This window comes from Manis javanica, chromosome 2, assembly GCF_040802235.1.
Source record: "Manis javanica isolate MJ-LG chromosome 2, MJ_LKY, whole genome shotgun sequence".
Classification (NCBI taxonomy): domain Eukaryota; kingdom Metazoa; phylum Chordata; class Mammalia; order Pholidota; family Manidae; genus Manis; species Manis javanica.
Window position 1 is genome coordinate 108234312 of NC_133157.1, and position 17564 is coordinate 108251875.

Consider the following 17564-nt stretch of genomic DNA (forward strand, 5'->3'; position numbering starts at 1 on the left):
ACCTAGGAATGGAATTGCTGGGCCATGTGGTAATTCTATGTTTAACTTGAAGAAACACCAAACTGCCATAAATGCTGGCTGTAGCATTTTACATTCCTACCAGTGAAGTACAAGAGTTCCAGTTTCTCCACATCCTCACCAATACTTGGTTTTTGTAGTTTGTAATAGACATCTTAATGGGCATGAAGTGGTATTTCAATGTAGTTTGATTTGCATTTTCCAAATCACTAGTGATGTTGAGCATCTTTTCATATACTTTCTATCCATTTGTATGTCTTCTTTCGAGAAACATAACCTATTTAGTCTTTTGCCCATTTGTAAAGTGGACTTTTTGTTGTTGCTGAACTGTAGGAGTTCTTTATATATTCTAGATATTAATCTCTTATCAGATATAGGCTCTGCAAATATTTTCTCCCATTCTGTGAGCTGTCTATTCATTATCTTTGACAGTGTTTGGTTTTTTGATCCCCTTCTTTAGTTTTTTAGACTTAAAATGAAATGATTTCTACTATACATATTTTTTACTTTCTACTTTTATCCAAAATTATCATAAATATTAAAAGTGTTAAATATTTGTTTTCATAGATTGTACAAGGCTTTAAAAATATAAATTCCAATGTTTTATTTTAACCTAAAATACTTTCTATGTGACCATTTACTGTGAAACTGCTATTATATAGTTTATTCAAGTTTTGAAAGAAGTGATTTCTATACATAATTGATCAATACACAGCAAAAGAGATTCACATTTGACTGTCATATGACTCAGGCATTTGGGGTCCAAAGGGAATATAAAAGAAACTTCATACTTTAGAAATAGAAGGAATTTCTTGCCCTATGGGTTACGTGCCTGCCTATGTTGAGAGACAACAGACTGAGGTAATTAAAAACATGTATCTAAAGGGAGACTGATTGGGTTCAAATCTGGACTCTGCCACTTTCCAGCTGTGACCTAAGTGAGGTTACTTAACATCTCTGTGTCTCAGTTTCCTCATTTGTAAAATGGTGCCAGTTCTAGGATTACCTCATAAAGAAGTTGTAAGAATTAAAATGAGTTAAAATTTCTAAAGTGCTAGGAAGATCAATTGGGACAAAATAAACACCAATAGGTGTTTGATAAATAAACATGCTAAAAGAATCAGTTCTCAATGTTGATAATATTTTTCATCAATGTTTTATTACTATTAATGTATGTGATTCATTAATCACTACCTTCCATTGTGATGAAGCAATATTTAACGTCCACAGCCCCACAGACTGAGTTTTTTCTCCCATATATTTTAGAATTACCAGGCATAAATAATTCATTCATGATTCATTCAAGAAATACATATTAATAATATTCAAGGTATTGAAAACATAATTGTCCTTGACTTCAAGGAACTTATAAGGGGTTGAAGGAGATAAACAAGGGCAACACATTATGAAATAAAGGAGAAGTAGAGGGTGCTCTGAAAACACATGGCAGAGCGTCTAACCCAGGCTTTGTGGGCAGAGGAAGTGACATCTAAGTTTGTCGCGTGCCCTGTCCTCGCCGGCAAGAACAGCATGCAACAACAGCAGGATTCTTCTGCAGAAAGCTTTATTCTTCAGCTCTTTGTGAAACAAATGAGTTGGGCAGGACCCAGAGGGGAAGGAGAGGCTTGCTTATATAGTTCTCATGCTCTGACCTGGTTGGTGCGGCTCCATATGCCTTATTAGCATAACCATTTGGTGGGTCTCATTGGTCCTTATGCCAAGGCGCAATTAGCATGTAGTTTAGTGGTGTGGGATGATTTGTCATTAGGAAGTTCGGGGCCTTCCGGCTGCCCTGCATGGGGCGCTATTTTCTGAGCGCGGCTGCCAACATCTCCCCCTTTTTTGTCTAACAGAAGCTCAAGGCGGAACTTGCCAGCAGAGGCGGAGACAGAGGCCTGACCTCCATCATACTTCCTGATGCCCCCTTTTTGGAGAGGGGTTCTGGGCATCTACCCCTATGCAGTCAGGCATGCCTCTCAGAGGGGTCCAAGACCTCTTGCAGTGCTTTGCCTTGCATCCTCTGGCTGGCGTTGGGACCGCTTGGTACAAAGGGTTTGGACCCTTTTTCTCAACCCTCTTGCACCATGAGCTTCTTAAAGAAAGCTGTGATTAAGCATTGAGGTACTCGGGCCTGGTGCAGTGCCACATGGGCTCAGGGTGCAAGAGCTACCTCAAGCTAAAGCCGAGCTTCCTTCTTAAGCATGTTGAGCCACACTTGGGGAGAGGCGCCAACGTCTATCGCCATTAGGGCTTGAGCAAGGATCACCTTGTCCTGCTTATGTTGGTTGCGGAGTCTGCATAACAACCAGAGTAAGAGCATGAGACCTCCAAGCAGGAACACGCCCATCCCAGCCATGCCCGCCCACTCCTTGACGTGGGAGAGAGCTCTGAGGAACCAGGAAGAGAGTCCTTCCGCTACAGAGATATCTAGACGGGTGGAGTTGATGTGGATAATTTCTCGCTGCAGCTCTTCTAGTGTCCCATCGAAGTCTTGGGACCAGTTTCCTGAAAGATACTGGGACAGGTCTCGTGACAGATTAGCTGCCCGTGTAAAATTTTTATATTGAATGCTAGTGATGCAGAGGGTACGATATTTCCGCTCACATCCCAATTGGGCCATTTGCCAGAGCACCTCTATTTGTTCCTCCACGAGATCTATGCGTTGATTGAGGATCATTATTCCTCCTTTCAGTTTGCCATCAAGTGTGGACTGTTGGTCCAGGGCAGAAGCTACTGAGGCTGCAAGGTTATTGAGCTCTGTAGCCGATTTGATGGAGGTGTCTAAAGCTATACCAGCGGCGGTGGCTGCGACCGCGGTCGCGGAGATCAGGAGCACTATGGCGGCTGTAACACCGAAATCACGCCTTTCTCGAAACAGAGTCATGGTGTTAGGGGCGTCTACGGGAACAGGGACCCAACGGGGGATGCGGACTACCAAAGCATTGGTAAAGTTACGCGCATCCCAACACTGAGACAGAAAGCAGGTTTCATTGGAGCAGGAGTCAAAGCTACTATTGGATAAGATAAACAGAAATGGGGGGTATACGCATACTGGAGAAGGTGGAAAAAGGGAATTAGGTGACTCTGGACCTGATTTTGCTGAACACGTGTAGTTCTCGTTGTTATGGGTCATGATCATGTTCCAGTGTGCGCGCATGTGGTTATTCTCGCACCAAAAGGTGATATTTTTTACACCGATTCCCCCACCCTGGAGGGCGGAAAAGGGGGAGAGGTCGGTACACGAGCCATTGACTCCACACAGCATCTATTTATGGAAGGGGTTCATGCTCAGCTGCTGACGAAACTCGCCTTCGAGCACCTTTACTGGCCACCAAGCCTCATTGGCTGGCCGTCCCTCCATATCTGGGGAGATGGTAAACTCCTGCCTCTCAGTTGCCCACGTTACTACAGTTGACTGACAGTCAGTCCAGGGCCACAGCTCTCCCTCATAGTCGCCCACACAATGGGAGGCATATTTGGGTTGACGAGGCCTTTCGGTGGAATTGTTCCTGGGAGAGTGTACAAATGTGCCATTGATCCAGAGAACCATCTGGTGGATAGTCATGTTCTTATAGGACGGGCTCCCTTCCTTATTAGGCCCTTCAAATTTAGCTGACATAACGGGGAGGCTACTGGCCTCTAGAATTATGTCACTGAACCATCCGTATTTCCTCCGTTTCAGGGAGATACAGCCAGCTAGATTCTGAGTGGTGAAGCATAATGACCCATTAGTTACGAAGGATCGGTTTTCTCCCAGGGGAGCTACTAGGGTGTCTTTAACTAAGTAGGGCAAGTTCATACTAGTATTGGTAGTGAAAAAGCGCGGAAAAACGGCTGCATTGAAACGGACAGGCATAGGCTTAGGAAAGGCAGACAGGATTCCCCATCTCAATACTCCCTGAGTCGGGGTCTCCAGTGTCAGGAGCAGGGTCAGGAGGTACAGCGAAGACATCTCCTTTGTTTAGGACTTTCCTCGTTAGGCGCTCCGGGATCCAGAAGGGATTTTCTTCACCCTGGGGGAAAACACACACAGCTCCCCTGGATCTGATTATGATTGGATCCGGGCCCTTCCATTGGTTAGATAACACGTCCTTCCATTTTACTAGTTCTTGTGGGTCTTTTGGCCACTGATTATGGCGATCCGCTGCTGTATGGCTTTGAGCATCCAGATTCAAAAAATTTATAGTGAAAAGTGCTAGGGCTATGGCAGTTTTTGGTGTGGGGGGTATATCTTCAATTCCCCCTTTTTGTTTAAGTAAATAGGATTTGAGCGTGCGGTTCGCGCGTTCCACAATCCCTTGACCCTGTGGGTTGTAGGGAAGGCTAGTGATATGTTTTATCTCCATGTGATGACAAAATTGAGCAAATTTTGTAGAGGTATAGGCTGGGCCATTGTCTGTTTTCAGAATCTGTGGTAACCCCCATGCGCTCCAAGCTTCAAGGCAGTGCTGGATGACATGGGAAGCTTTCTCTCCTGACAATGGGGAGGCAAAGATGACTCCTGAACAAGTATCTACGGATACATGTACATATTTCAGTTTCTCAAAAGACGAAATATGCGTCACATCCATTTGCCAAACTTGTAAAGGCTTAATACCTCTGGGGTTGATCCCAACATGAGGTGTGGGAAGGAAGCTGCAGCAATGTTGGCAGCTAAGGACAATGTTCCTAGCTTTGGCCCTGGTTATGCTAAACCGCCTGCGCAGCGTTTCGGCAGTGACATGAAATTGTGTATGGAATTTTGAAGCTGTGGTGATAGGGTCTAGCAGGGGAAAAGCTATATTTCTGGTTGCGAGGTCTGCTAGGTGGTTGCCTTGGGTCATAGGCCCGGGAAGGCTTGAATGTGCTCTGATATGAGTTATATACAAAGGAGATTGCCTATGAAGTAGTGCTGATTGTATCTGTTTGAACAAAGTGGCTACTGGGCTGGACGCTTTGATTAGCCCGGCCACTTCTAGAGATTTGACTGCATTAACTACATAACAGGAGTCAGACACAATATTTAAAGGTTCAGGAAAGATTTGTAGGACCTCTAAGACTATGCGACATTCCACTATTTGTGGAGTGTCAGGCGTGTAGCCTTTTGTCACAACTTTGCCATCATGGACATAGGCACCTGTGCCTGTCTTAGACCCGTCCGTGTAAACTGTTTTTCTATGAGGCAGCGGGGTTAGGCTAGTGACCCGAGGAAATACTAGGAGATGATTTTTGGCGAAGTTGATGAGGGGATGTTTAGGGAAATGATTATCAAAGGTTCCTGAGAAACTGTAAGCAAGTATGGCCCAATCATCGTTCATAGCACATAATACTTGTATCTGTTCTACGCTGTAAGGGGTTATAATTTTAGCTGGAGCCTCTCCGAAATGTGTCATGGAGGTTTTTACTCCTCTCAAAGCAAGTTTGGCCACGGCTGCTGGATAGTACTCTATTGTCCTAGCCTGAGAGGCTTGGGGATGAATCTAGATCAGTGGGCCGTGCTGCCATAAGACTGCTGTTGGCAGCTCTGGGGTGGGAAGGACACACAACTCAAAGGGTTCATTCGATTGCACTCTATTTAATTGTGCTGTCATCAAAGCCTGTTCTACTTTGCGAATGGCTTGTAATGCCTCAGGTGTGAGGGAGCGCGGTGACGTTAGTTGTGGGTCTCCTTCTAGGGTTTTAAATAGTGGAGTCAATTCAGTGGTGGGTATCTTTAAGTATGGGCGCAACCAATTAATATCCCCTAGGAGTTTTTGGAAGTCATTTAAATTTCGCAATTGATTATGTCTTATCTCAAGCTTTTGGGGGCAAATTACATCTGTGTAAATGGTTGCTCCTAGGAATTTGCTAACACTAGATTTTTGGACCTTCTCGCTTGCTATATTCAGTCTCCAATTTTCTAGGGATCTAGTGAGATCTATATATGCTTCTTCTATTTCTGCTGGTTGTGGGGAGCAAAGAAGGATGTCATCCATGTAATGGATGATCTTTAGCGTGGGATAGGTCTTACGAATTGGGTCTAGTGCTCGCTGAACGTACAGTTGACATATGGTGGGGCTATTTGCCATTCTTTGAGGGAGGACCTTCCACTGAAATCTGGCATCAGGTTGTTCATGGTTAATAGCTGGCAAAGTAAAAGCAAATCTTTCCCTGTCCTTGGAGCTTAGAGGTATAGAAAAGAAACAATCTTTAATATCTATTATGAGCACTTTCCATTCTTTGGGTAAGGCAGAGAGGAGTGGCAGTCCCCGTTGTACGGGTCCAAGCATTCTCATTTGAGCATTTACTGCTCTCAGATCATGAAGCAACCTCCATGATCCTGACTTTTTCCTGATTACAAATATGGGTGTGTTCCATGGGGACACAGAGGGTTCTAGGTGTCTCACTTGGAGCTGCTCTTGCACTAAGCAATGAGCTGCTTCTAATTTTTCAGAGGATAGGGGCCACTGAGGAACCCATACGGCCTCCTCTGTGAGCCAAGGTATGGGCATGGCATCTTCAATGGCCCCTATGAAAAACCTAGGCCGTGACGGTCATTCTTTACTTTGGGCAGGATGGGCTCTATGTGTCCCTGTTGGTGTTTCCCCAGCCCCTTGCCAGGGATGTATCCCATGTCCATCATCATGCCTTGGGCGGGGGTGGAGTATTCATTAATGAGTTTGAGGCCTAAGTCTCTCATGACATCCCTCCCCCATAAATTGACCGGTAGAGGGAGTACATAAGGGGTGACTGTACCCTCTTGTCCTTCAGGGGCTCGCCATTTCAATGGTTTGGCACTAATTGAAGGGCTTGACTCATATCCTAAACCTTGTAATGAATGTGAGGATTGGGTCACAGGCCACTTGGAGGGCCACCAGGTTGCAGAGATAATACTTTTATCTGCTCCAGTGTCTAGGATTCTCTCAAAGCTCTTTCCCTCTATTTGAAGAGTTAATTTTGGTCTGTCTGCTAAATCTAATACTATGAAGGTTGAATCCCAGTCAGAGGAGCCGAAGCCCCTTTCTCCCCTCTCCGTGTTGGTAGCAGGATAATTGGCGTGGAGACTAGGTAAAACTAAGAGCTGGGCTATGCGGTCTCCCGGGGATATAGGATAGATTCCTCTGGGAGCCGAACACATGATTTTTACCTGTCCTTCATAATCTTGATCTATGACTCCGGGATGAACTACCAGGCCTTTCAATGCAGCAGAAGAGCGCCCTAGGAGTAACCCAATGGTATTTGGTGGTAGGGGGCCTTTAAAGTCTGAAGGGATAGGCTGAACTCCCATCTGTGGAGTCAACACTATTCTGGTGGTGGCACGGATGTCCAATCCCGCGGAACCTGAAGTGGCTCTCCTTGGGGGGCCTGGTTGTTCCCGAATGACACTTGCGTGCTGGTTGCCCCATATATTTGCGGGCCCTGGTGACGGGGGCCCCTCTGGGCGTTTTTTGGCAACTCTAAGGGTTTCCCTTCTATATCTTTAATAGACCGGCACTCATTAGCCCAATGCCTGCCTTTCTTACACTTAGGGCACAACTCAGGGGTCTTTTGGGTTGTTTGTTCTGAAGCTGGGCTCCTACACTCTCTCTTTATATGTCCTAATTTCCCGCATTGAAAGCATTTGATACTTCTGTTAGTGATCCTGGCTTGTTTGTGGCTCTGTAATATGGCCGCGGCTAGGCCCGCATTGGTGAGTGGCCCTCCTATTTCTCTACAGGCTTTCAACCAGGCATGTATCCCTTTTTGTTTCCAGGGTGTTATCGCCTGTCTGCATTCCTTGGTACATTGTTCAAACACTAATTGCTCTACTAGGGGCATTGCTTGTTCCTGATCTCCAAATATTCTGCCTGCGGCTTCCATCATACGAGTGACAAAGTCAGAAAATGGCTCGCTCAGCCCCTGAATAATTTTTGTCAAATTGCCTGATACTTCTCCTTTGTTGGTGAGGGCTTTCCATGCCTTGGCGGCGCACGTGTTTATTTGTGCGTATACCTGTAAGGGGAAGGCAGTCTGGTTGGCTACCCACTGTCCTTGGCCCGTCAGCATATCATATGACCACGCAGGCTGTCCTTCGGCTGCGTTTGCGCGTGCCTGGGTCATGCTGATATCATGCCACAATGCCTTCCATTCTATGTATTGCCCCATACTAGAAAGGCATGCCTTAGTTACATATTGCCAGTCTGCGGGTGTCATGGCTGTCTCTGTTAATCTCTCAACTTGTGCTATGGTATAGTTAGCACTGACTCCATAAGCCCGAACAGATTCTGCTAACTCCTTAACTTGTTTATGGCTCAGGGGCTGGTGAGAGCGTACGCCATTATCCTCAAATACAGGAAACATTTGTCTAATTGCCTGAAGAGTATCTGGGTGGCAAAAGGAGAGTGCGCCACTCACGTAAGGTGGCGGGGCAACGGGCGTCAGGGGACACCCTGCTTTCATTTTTTCCTTGGTCCGCTTTTCAACTTTGCTGGTTCCCTTACTTCTGCACTCTGCGGTTTTATTCTCTTCCCCTTCTTCTGTGGACGTTAATTCCTCTTCAGATTCCCTATTGGAGAGTTGGAGGTCCCTCAACTCTTTCCAGGGGTATTTACTATTTTCTCCGAGGCGATCGTCACTCACTTCTCGGGGCTCTTTCGCTTTTGCCCTAGGCGGGCTTTCTCCCTCACTCTGAGGTTTCTTTACCTTCGTTTTTGTGGCCTTTTTTCGGCCGCGCGCGCTCTCTGTTTCCCGTTCCGTTTCTGACATGCTCTCTTGGATATCTGTCAATGCTCTCTGACCTTCTTTTATTACCTTTTCACATCTCTCATCTTGCAGACAAGCTCTAATCAGTTTCCAGAGGGGCCTGGTGCCTCCCCTCAGGCTACCCTCCTCCTCCTCTCTATCAAGATCTTTCCCCAGTTTGTCCCAGCTCGGGATTGAGAGGGACCCTGAACAAATGAACCAGGGGGCCACACGGTCTATCTCCTTCACAAAAGATCCTAAGACTTTGCTGGAGACCTTCAAGTTTCGCTCTTTGAGAGCTGTCTGCAGCGCCGTGACTAATGACGGTGCATTCCCCATGGTGCCTCCTTATTTACAGAGAACCATCAACCATTATCCTAAAAAGCAGGGGCCTCTCGGAACTTACCCCTCCGGGCTTTCTTCTGACCTGCAGTTCTGAATCCTCTCCAGATGTCTGAAGGGTCCTCCCTGTGCCGGTGATGTTCTGGTTCCCGGGATTCGGCACCACTTGTCGCGTGCCCTGTCCTCGCCGGCAAGAACAGCATGCAACAACAGCAGGATTCTTCTGCAGAAAGCTTTATTCTTCAGCTCTTTGTGAAACAAATGAGTTGGGCAGGACCCAGAGGGGAAGGAGAGGCTTGCTTATATAGTTCTCATGCTCTGACCTGGTTGGTGCGGCTCCATATGCCTTATTAGCATAACCATTTGGTGAGTCTCATTGGTCCTTATGCCAAGGCGCAATTAGCATGTAGTTTAGTGGTGTGGGATGATTTGTCATTAGGAAGTTCGGGGCCTTCCGGCTGCCCTGCATGGGGCGCTATTTTCTGAGCGCGGCTGCCAACATAAGTTGAAATCTGGAGGCTTTCAGGCAGATAATCTACTGAAAAAATTGGAGGGAGTTAAGAGGGAAAGGACAGAGAATATTCCATTCAGAAGGAGCTGTATAGATGAAGCTCAGAACCAAAAAGGGTTTGATTATGTTGACAAAACTGAGAATACAGTGTAACTATAGTATGAGAGAGAGAGAGGAATTAGAGAAAGTTCTAGGCTAAGAGATAAACAGAAACAAAAGTCCTGAAAGGTTCAATAAACTATTTCAAGTGTTTTGGATTCAGTCTGAACATTAATGTCAATGCAGTGACAGGATCAAATCTGCACTTTATAAAGAAGGATACTCTCATTACAGTGGAGAGAAGGGATGAGAAAAGAGAAGATGGGAGGCAGGAAGACCACTTAGGAAGTGATTATAGGAACCTAGGTCAAAGGAGAAGATAGCCGGGAGAACGGTAACAAAAAAAGGAAAGAGACAAATGAAAAGTCTGAGGAGGTATTTAGGAGACAAACTGATCATTGTGAAGAAGGAGGAGGGATCAATGATACTTCCATGTTTCTGGCTTGAAAAAGGGATGCATGATTGTTGAACTACTGAAGAAGCCATGATAAATTCATTCTGACCTCAAAAGATAAAGCCAAAGAGGTTAGTTGGGGCCAGATCAAATTTGGCTATAGGTCAAATTAAGATTTTCTGATGTTATCTAAGAAACTCAAATGGCTTGTTAAACTGTTCCCTCATCTAAAATTACACAGATAGATATAATTCTATTTTACTTTGAAAGTCTTCTAGGAGAGTAGTAAATTTTAAATCAGTCGCATTTTCTCTTGTCAATGTGTTTTCGATTTTTACAATCTATACCTATTATACCCATCTGCCTACAAAGACTGGAATTTCTAGGAATGGGGTCAGCACAGAGAATAAATAGGACAATTCTAAAAGGATTGTCTGCTCCAGAAGGTTTCATGGGTAATATTTGAAGTGGGAACTTTTGGAAGACAACTAGTTCAAAAATCTATCTTCAGATAAAATTTTATTCATACTCTACCCACTTTAAATTTTTTTGAGGTAGTTTACTCTAAAAGATATAGATACAAAGATAATAATTAAGGACCATGTAGTAGAGGTGGATTGATAATTTCATAAGAAATATAAGTTACGGACAGTCACTGCATCTGAACTCTGAACACAGCACTGAGTTTCCTGGCAGCAAAAGTAAAAAGGGAAACACTTGTGAAATAAAAGAAAGAAAATATTTTTTCCTGAAATTTCATAGCTTGGCCTAGCTTGACAGATAATATTAATATTGATTGAATAAGATTATAGAATCTTTATATAAAAACAAAATGGATATCTTCAATGATAGATTTAAGGAAGCTATGGGAAAATCTAAATACCTATTTTTTAAAAAGCCCTCAAGAAAAAAAGAGCATATTATTATATTAATTCTACAAAGACATATCTATGGAAAACTAGTGTAAGCTAATTTATGTACATAATTTAATAGTAAGTCTAACTTGATACACAGAGCTTAGAATATATGGAAAATGGATAGAGATCATTTCCTTTGGGGAGACATGCACAACATAAACACAAGCACAAGTATCACTTCTTTTCACCTAAGCTTTTAATAGAACTTGAAAAAGCAATAAATTTTAAATTGAGCCACCCTTAGGATAGAAAGCATGGGGTTTATGGCAATAGCAATATTTCACTTTGAAATTGGGGAAATCTGCATTCAGACAGGTCATCCCACCCACTACAAAGCAGGTCAAATTTTTTCTCAAGGTGTGGCCCCCAGATCTCTCCTAGAGTCAGTCCATCTACTCAGTAGAAATCTGAAAGTCCTCCCCCAGTGAACACTGAAGAGAGTCCTTCATCTGAAGTATGAATAAATAAAACAATGGAAAGTGTTACATGTACACTTACATCAGTCAGTCAAGTATCAAGCACCTCCCTTTCCATTGTGCTCCTCCTCACGTGATCTCAAAAAGCCCAGGAGAGCAGCAGTCACAGGGCAGCTGGCCATCCTGGTTCTGACGAAGACTCCCACGCACTCTCCCTGATCCTGGCCGGGTTTCAGTCTCTGAATTACTATCTTGGTTCTCAACTTCCAGTGGATTATGCTTTTCCCTGCATGCTTTTAAAGAACTTCTGGTTTGGTAAGACTTTTCTTAGAAGCCAGAGGAAGCTGAAAGATCCTCTAGAGCTCTGAAGCCAGTGTAAGCCCTAAATACAACTCCTAACTCCCTCAAACCTGCAGGCTTATTATCAATTAGTCCTTTGCATCTGGCCTCCACTCAAGTTCCCATAATGGCCCTCAAATAGACCTCAAAAGCCAAATACACACAATTTAATTACTGGACAGTCACTGGTAACCCAAAGACCTAAACAGACTTGTTTTAACAGTTAACATTGAGGTTTATTAGGAATTCCTAGAACTACCTAGAAACAGTTTACTAGTAACTATAAGGTAATGCAGAAAGAGAACAAGGTCAGGCAGCAATTAAGAAGTGGGTTATAGTCCCATGTGGCCACTAACTCACTTGTGATGAGGGCAGTTATCCAACCTTCTTTGGGCGTGTCATTACTGAAGAAGAAACCTACTCTACCTACCTGAGCTGTTCTAAGAATCTGATTTTTAAGAGACGTCAAAATACTTGGAAAAATAATTAATCCTTCCTTCATTCTATTTAAATATGTTGAACATCAGCTCTATTCTAACCATTATTCTAGGTATGGAATTTAGAGTTAGAGGAGAAAACTAAATCAGTACATTGTGATAAGTACTGTGAAAGGGAAATATTAGAAAGGAAAGCATAACTCCAGAGACTTAAGTTACTGTGAGGGTTCAAGGAAGATTTGCCTGAGGAATCAACAACATCTAAGCAGAGTCATAAAGAATAAGTAGAAATTAATTTGGCCAAATGTAAGAAAAGTTTTTAGTCAGAGGAGCAAAGGCTGTGAAAAAACATTCAAATGTAAAATGAAGTCAGGAAATAAATAACTTTTCAAAACATTTAATCTATAACATTAAAATTTAACCTACACAATTTGCCATTTCTAAGCCCCACTTTTATAGGCTTATCTATAGCTTGAATTTTTTTAATTGTCCAGTTTTTCCTAAGAAAGCAGTGAGACCCTAATCCTGGCTTTATTATTTTCTACTTATGTACCAATGCTTAAATAACAAACAGATAAATGTCCATGTAAGTCCAATGGTTTGGGACACAGAATAAAATTCTGAACCTTGTTTTTAGGATAAATTATTAGGTGCATACAAGTTCAGAATTTTTGTAGTTTCCTGGAATATTTTCCTCTTCAGCATATGTAAAAAGCAAAAACAAAACCTCTATCTCTATCTTCTTTTTTAAAAAGTCAGTGCTTTAATTATCATACATTCACAACCATAAGACTCCTTTTATATTGATGAAATACATCAAATTTAAAAGCATGTTGGTTTTTTTAAAGTTGTTCTAATTATCTTTTCAGTTTTAATATCCTTTGGAACAGTAGTTTTTGTAAGAAAATCATGGTATGTATACTTATCATAATGGTTTAAATACTATAAATGTATTCCTTCTAATAGCAAATCAAGGTATTAGATCAGAAATCTGAAGATTTTCACCCTGCCCCAGACTTGTAATTTAAAATAATTTTATGTAAACATATATTACATATTTTCTTGAATTCTGGACACATTAAATTGCCTCAACTTACAAATTAGTCTCATACACATGCATATTTAAAATGTTATACAAACCTCTATTCTCTACTCTCCTGAAAATGTGCATTAACTATTGATTAGCCATGTTTACTGTTTTTCTATAGGTTATATGTAAGATATTACAAAGAATTATTTTAAAGTTTACCCCTGCTTTCCAATAAATAGCTGCTTAAGAGGAAGTTTATTTTATGTAGTTAAGCAGTTAAAAAATAATTTTCTTGGGGTTTTTATTAGCTTATTTTAAAAGACCTAAACAACCTACAAGTGGCCTGGAATTTCCAATATGTCATAAAACATGTTTCTTATATTTATAACTAAACAACCACCTCAAATTGCTGAGATTCTACAATTGGTAGAAGTAACAATGTATTACCTTTACTATTTACACTCATGTATTACTCATTATCAAAGAAGGAAAGTATCAAAATCCATTTTTAAATAGCCGCACAAGATGTAATGTGCATTACACAATATGTAACGGTTCAGATAAACAGGGTTTGAGAATGCAAGGAGATTCTGTAACACTCAACTTTTTAATGTTTTTTTCTTTGTTCTTTTGATTTAGAAGGAATAAAATCCTAAATCAAAAGAAAGTAATAACTGTAGGTTATAGACACATTGTATACTGTTCTTTCCAGTAACAATTATGTCTAGAAATCAAACTTATTTTTGCCCAAATGTTCTGAAAAAGATATCTTCCAGCACTGTTTGCTCTATTAATTACTTTGGACATATTTAATAAAGCAAATTTTCTCAGTAGCACATCAAAAATATAATGAAAAGTATCAGAGATTTAAAAGGAAATAAAACTTCATTGATAATTTTCACCTTTAAGGTTCCTTTCACACTGAATTTAAAAATTTTTAACAAGTGAAGTACTGATTCATCATGATGCTTACATGGAAAATATTTTTCCCATTATTTTGGACCAATAATACATATTTTTTAAAATGGTTTATTAGCAGAGAAAACAAAACAAAACTCTCCCAAGTATGTGGACAATATGTCAAAGTCAGGAATAAAATCATTGGTATCTTAAGATGCCAAAATGAAGTCACATGACTGAAAAAAGAAAGCTCAGTCATAATATATAATTGAAACACACATACTGTGGTTTTTCAAAAGCATTTTTAAATCCGTGGTGATTTTTTAAAAGAAATAAACCATCTGAAAGTTTAAGTTAACCAGCTATTAGGAAAAATTTTCATAAGAAAGTTTACAGGTTATTTTTTAATTAAAAGAATGTATGTATTAGAATAATTATTATGTCTCTAAAATTATTAAAGGAATGCTTAAACTGAATCTAGATAATGTGAAATAGGTTAAAATAAGTTTTTCAGGAAACAAAAAATCTTACCATTCCACTAATATTCATCAAGTGAAGATAACTTCTGGAGTTATATTCCTTTTGTATTTCATTCCCTACATAAGCCAGACCATAAGTAGAAATGGGTGGCCATTTAAGAATATCATATCTAAGTCACTTATACTTTGGTGATCATTTAGGCTAAAGGTTTGGATTGACTAAATTCCATAATATTTTCTATATTGTACACTTATGGGAAGAGATGACTTGACTCCATTATATTAAAATGTGATATTCTGTATCTCAAATGTTATCTATACTTCTGTATTTCAGTATCAAAATTTTTAAATAATGTCAATTATTTTCCCTTTTTAAAAATGTTTTCCTTTAGCTATATATTTTCCAGAAATTAAATATTTATAAACAAGTGTCCATTCACATAGACCAATGTGTAGGACCATTAAAAAAGCCTAAAAAATAAATGCATTTAAAAAATGTGATACACTCTAATAAACTTAAATTAGTATAAATGAAACACTGTGTGTCCAGCACTCTCCAAGTACTTTGAAGGGTATACATGAATGCACACAAGCACACACACACACCCAAAAGAAAGAAAATCAATTCACATGAAACAACAGCAGAATAAAGATTACCAGCTTTGAAGTTTTCTAAATGAAGAGGTCAGTGGTTGCCCAGGGTCAGGGACAAGAGGGCGGTGGTGTGGCTATGAAAGGGCTCCTCGCGGCGATGAAAGTGCTGTAGTGGTGATGGGATAAACCTGTAGAGAACTGGACACACACAGACACACGTGCGAATGGGCACAGATTATAAACTGGGGAAACCTGAATAAGGCTGATGGTTTATCAACGTGGACGCACTGGTTGTGATACCATACTACAGTGTTGAGGCATATGGGATCTCTGTACTACTTCTTACAGCTGCATGTGAATCTACAATTATCTCAAAATATAAAGTTTTTTAAATGATTATAAAATACTTTCTCTATTCTAAATACAATCCTCCTCCCCATAAAAACATACAAGGAATAAACACCCAAATTCCTCAGTGACAAAAGAAATTACCATCTAGGTGCAGTAGGAATTCCCCTCAAAGAAATCAGAGTAAACATATGTAAACATTCTTGCTCTACCAGTTATTTCGTACTTTTCTTTTAATTCCGTGTTAATTTAAATGTTTTAAAGATCAGACCCTATAAACTGAAGATTTCTCATGACACAGTAGCGATAAAATGCTACTTTGTGTTCAGACGGTGGTGGATCATCCTTAATCGGAGACAGAAGGGAAGAAACCACCATCACCTTTTCTGTATTTACATTAACAGAAAAGCAAGTTACATACATACACACACACTATCTCTTTCTATAGAATCTGAATACGTTCGGAAGGAGAGGACGAAAGAGGGTAGTGTAAGAATTTCTCGAAGCTAGGTCTTTGCCTACTTTGAATCTCTTCGAAAAGAGTCAATCAAATCTTTGCTCTTTCACTAATGCAAGAAAATAATTTGTCAGCCACTCTGGAATTGCTTTGGTGTGAGGAAGTCGAAGGTGATCAAAGGCAGTGTGACAAGCAGCGGTTCCCGGATAAAATGGTGTGATTAGAGTAAATTCCCATTAAGGTAAAATGACTTGCAGGCAATTCGCGTGGCCTTGGCTTCCAATCTGACACTTCCCTGGTTGCGATAGACAGAAATGGGGACGTCGGGCCCCTCTCACACCAATCTGGAGACTTCGCCCTCTCGACCTCACCCCCAAAGACCCGCTAAAAAGACTGAGTGTCTCTGAAGCCTTCGCGGTGGGTTGTGTGGGGGGGTTAGGGATGCCGTCCCCGTCCCCGCGCCGCGCCTTCCCAGAAGCACAGCCCGTAGGGGCGCAAGGCGACAGGAAGGCGGGCAAGAAGAGGCCAAGGGATGCTTGGCGACCGAGGGGTCGGGTTCCCGGGCTGAGGAGCGAGGCCGGGGCACCAGGGCGGCAGGGAGAGGTGCGGCGAGGCGAGGCCAGGGCGCCGAGCAGCGCGGGTCCGGGCTGAGGCTCCCTTGCGCTCCGCAGCGGCTCGATGTTTTGGGGTCTGGTCGCCAGCTCCGCCACCGTCTGCACGAATTGGGTCCGGGCCTCCTGGTGCTGCTCGAACACTGCGAGGAAAGACACGGGCAAGCGAGCCGCGCCGCCAGCCGTCCGGGCACCAGGCCCTTCCTGCCAGCACCTGCCTCTGGCTCGCGGCGACCGCGGCGCGGCTTGTCCGCCGAGGGTCGACCGCCCGGCCCAGCGGGGCTCGCATCGCAGCCGGTCCTCTCTGGGTGCCCGCGGCTCCCGCGCACACGGCCGGCACCCGCCGCGAGGCCTCCCCGCATCGGCCGGTCCCGGGCGTGACGTCACGGCCGCGAGCCCGCGCCCCAGGACGGCCGGCCCAGGGGCGCTCCGCCCGCCGCAGGGCCGGCGCCCTCGGGGGGACGCCGGGCGCAGGGCTTTTCGTCCGAAGTCGGGCCCGCGGGTGTCCCGGCCCCGGCACGGGCGGGGGGGGCGCCGGGAGAACGCGGGGATGCGGCGGGACAAGAAAATGGCGCCGACCGGGTGGTCCTGGCTTCGACGGTCGGGAGACATCCCACGTGACGTCGTGTAATTTGATAAATACGTTATTGTCAGTGCAACCTTCAACTTCCCCTTTAATCCAGCTTTTATATATCTGGCATTCCTGGTTTCAGGATTCCTGGAGGGTCAAGAAACCCTGTTCATATACTTAATTATACTATATTGAAAGCTTTTAACAAGCACTCCTAGACAGTAAGAAAAGCAGACGAGGTAACAGTATGATAAATGTCCTATCTTCCATGACTTTCTCCTAATTACTACTAACTGTGCTGTTTCCTCACTTTTCCACCATTTAAAGTCATTTGTCTTTGTCTTTAAATTTAGGCTTCATTGCATTGAATGCCATTCCCAAAAGAATGGAAGAATCTTTACCTGGAAAGTCTGGATTCATAT

General features: G+C 42.7%; 1 protein-coding gene across 1 annotated transcript in view; it reads right to left on the minus strand.

Moving 5' to 3' along the window:
- SPAG6 (sperm associated antigen 6) overlaps nucleotides 1–17183 on the minus strand; it is a 55123-nt gene extending 37940 nt beyond the window's left edge. Inside the window, 1 exon segment of the mRNA XM_037006031.2 lies at nucleotides 16625–17183. Coding sequence (XP_036861926.2) covers nucleotides 16625–17183 — 559 coding nt within the window.
- Nucleotides 17184–17564: the final 381 nt, after the last annotated feature.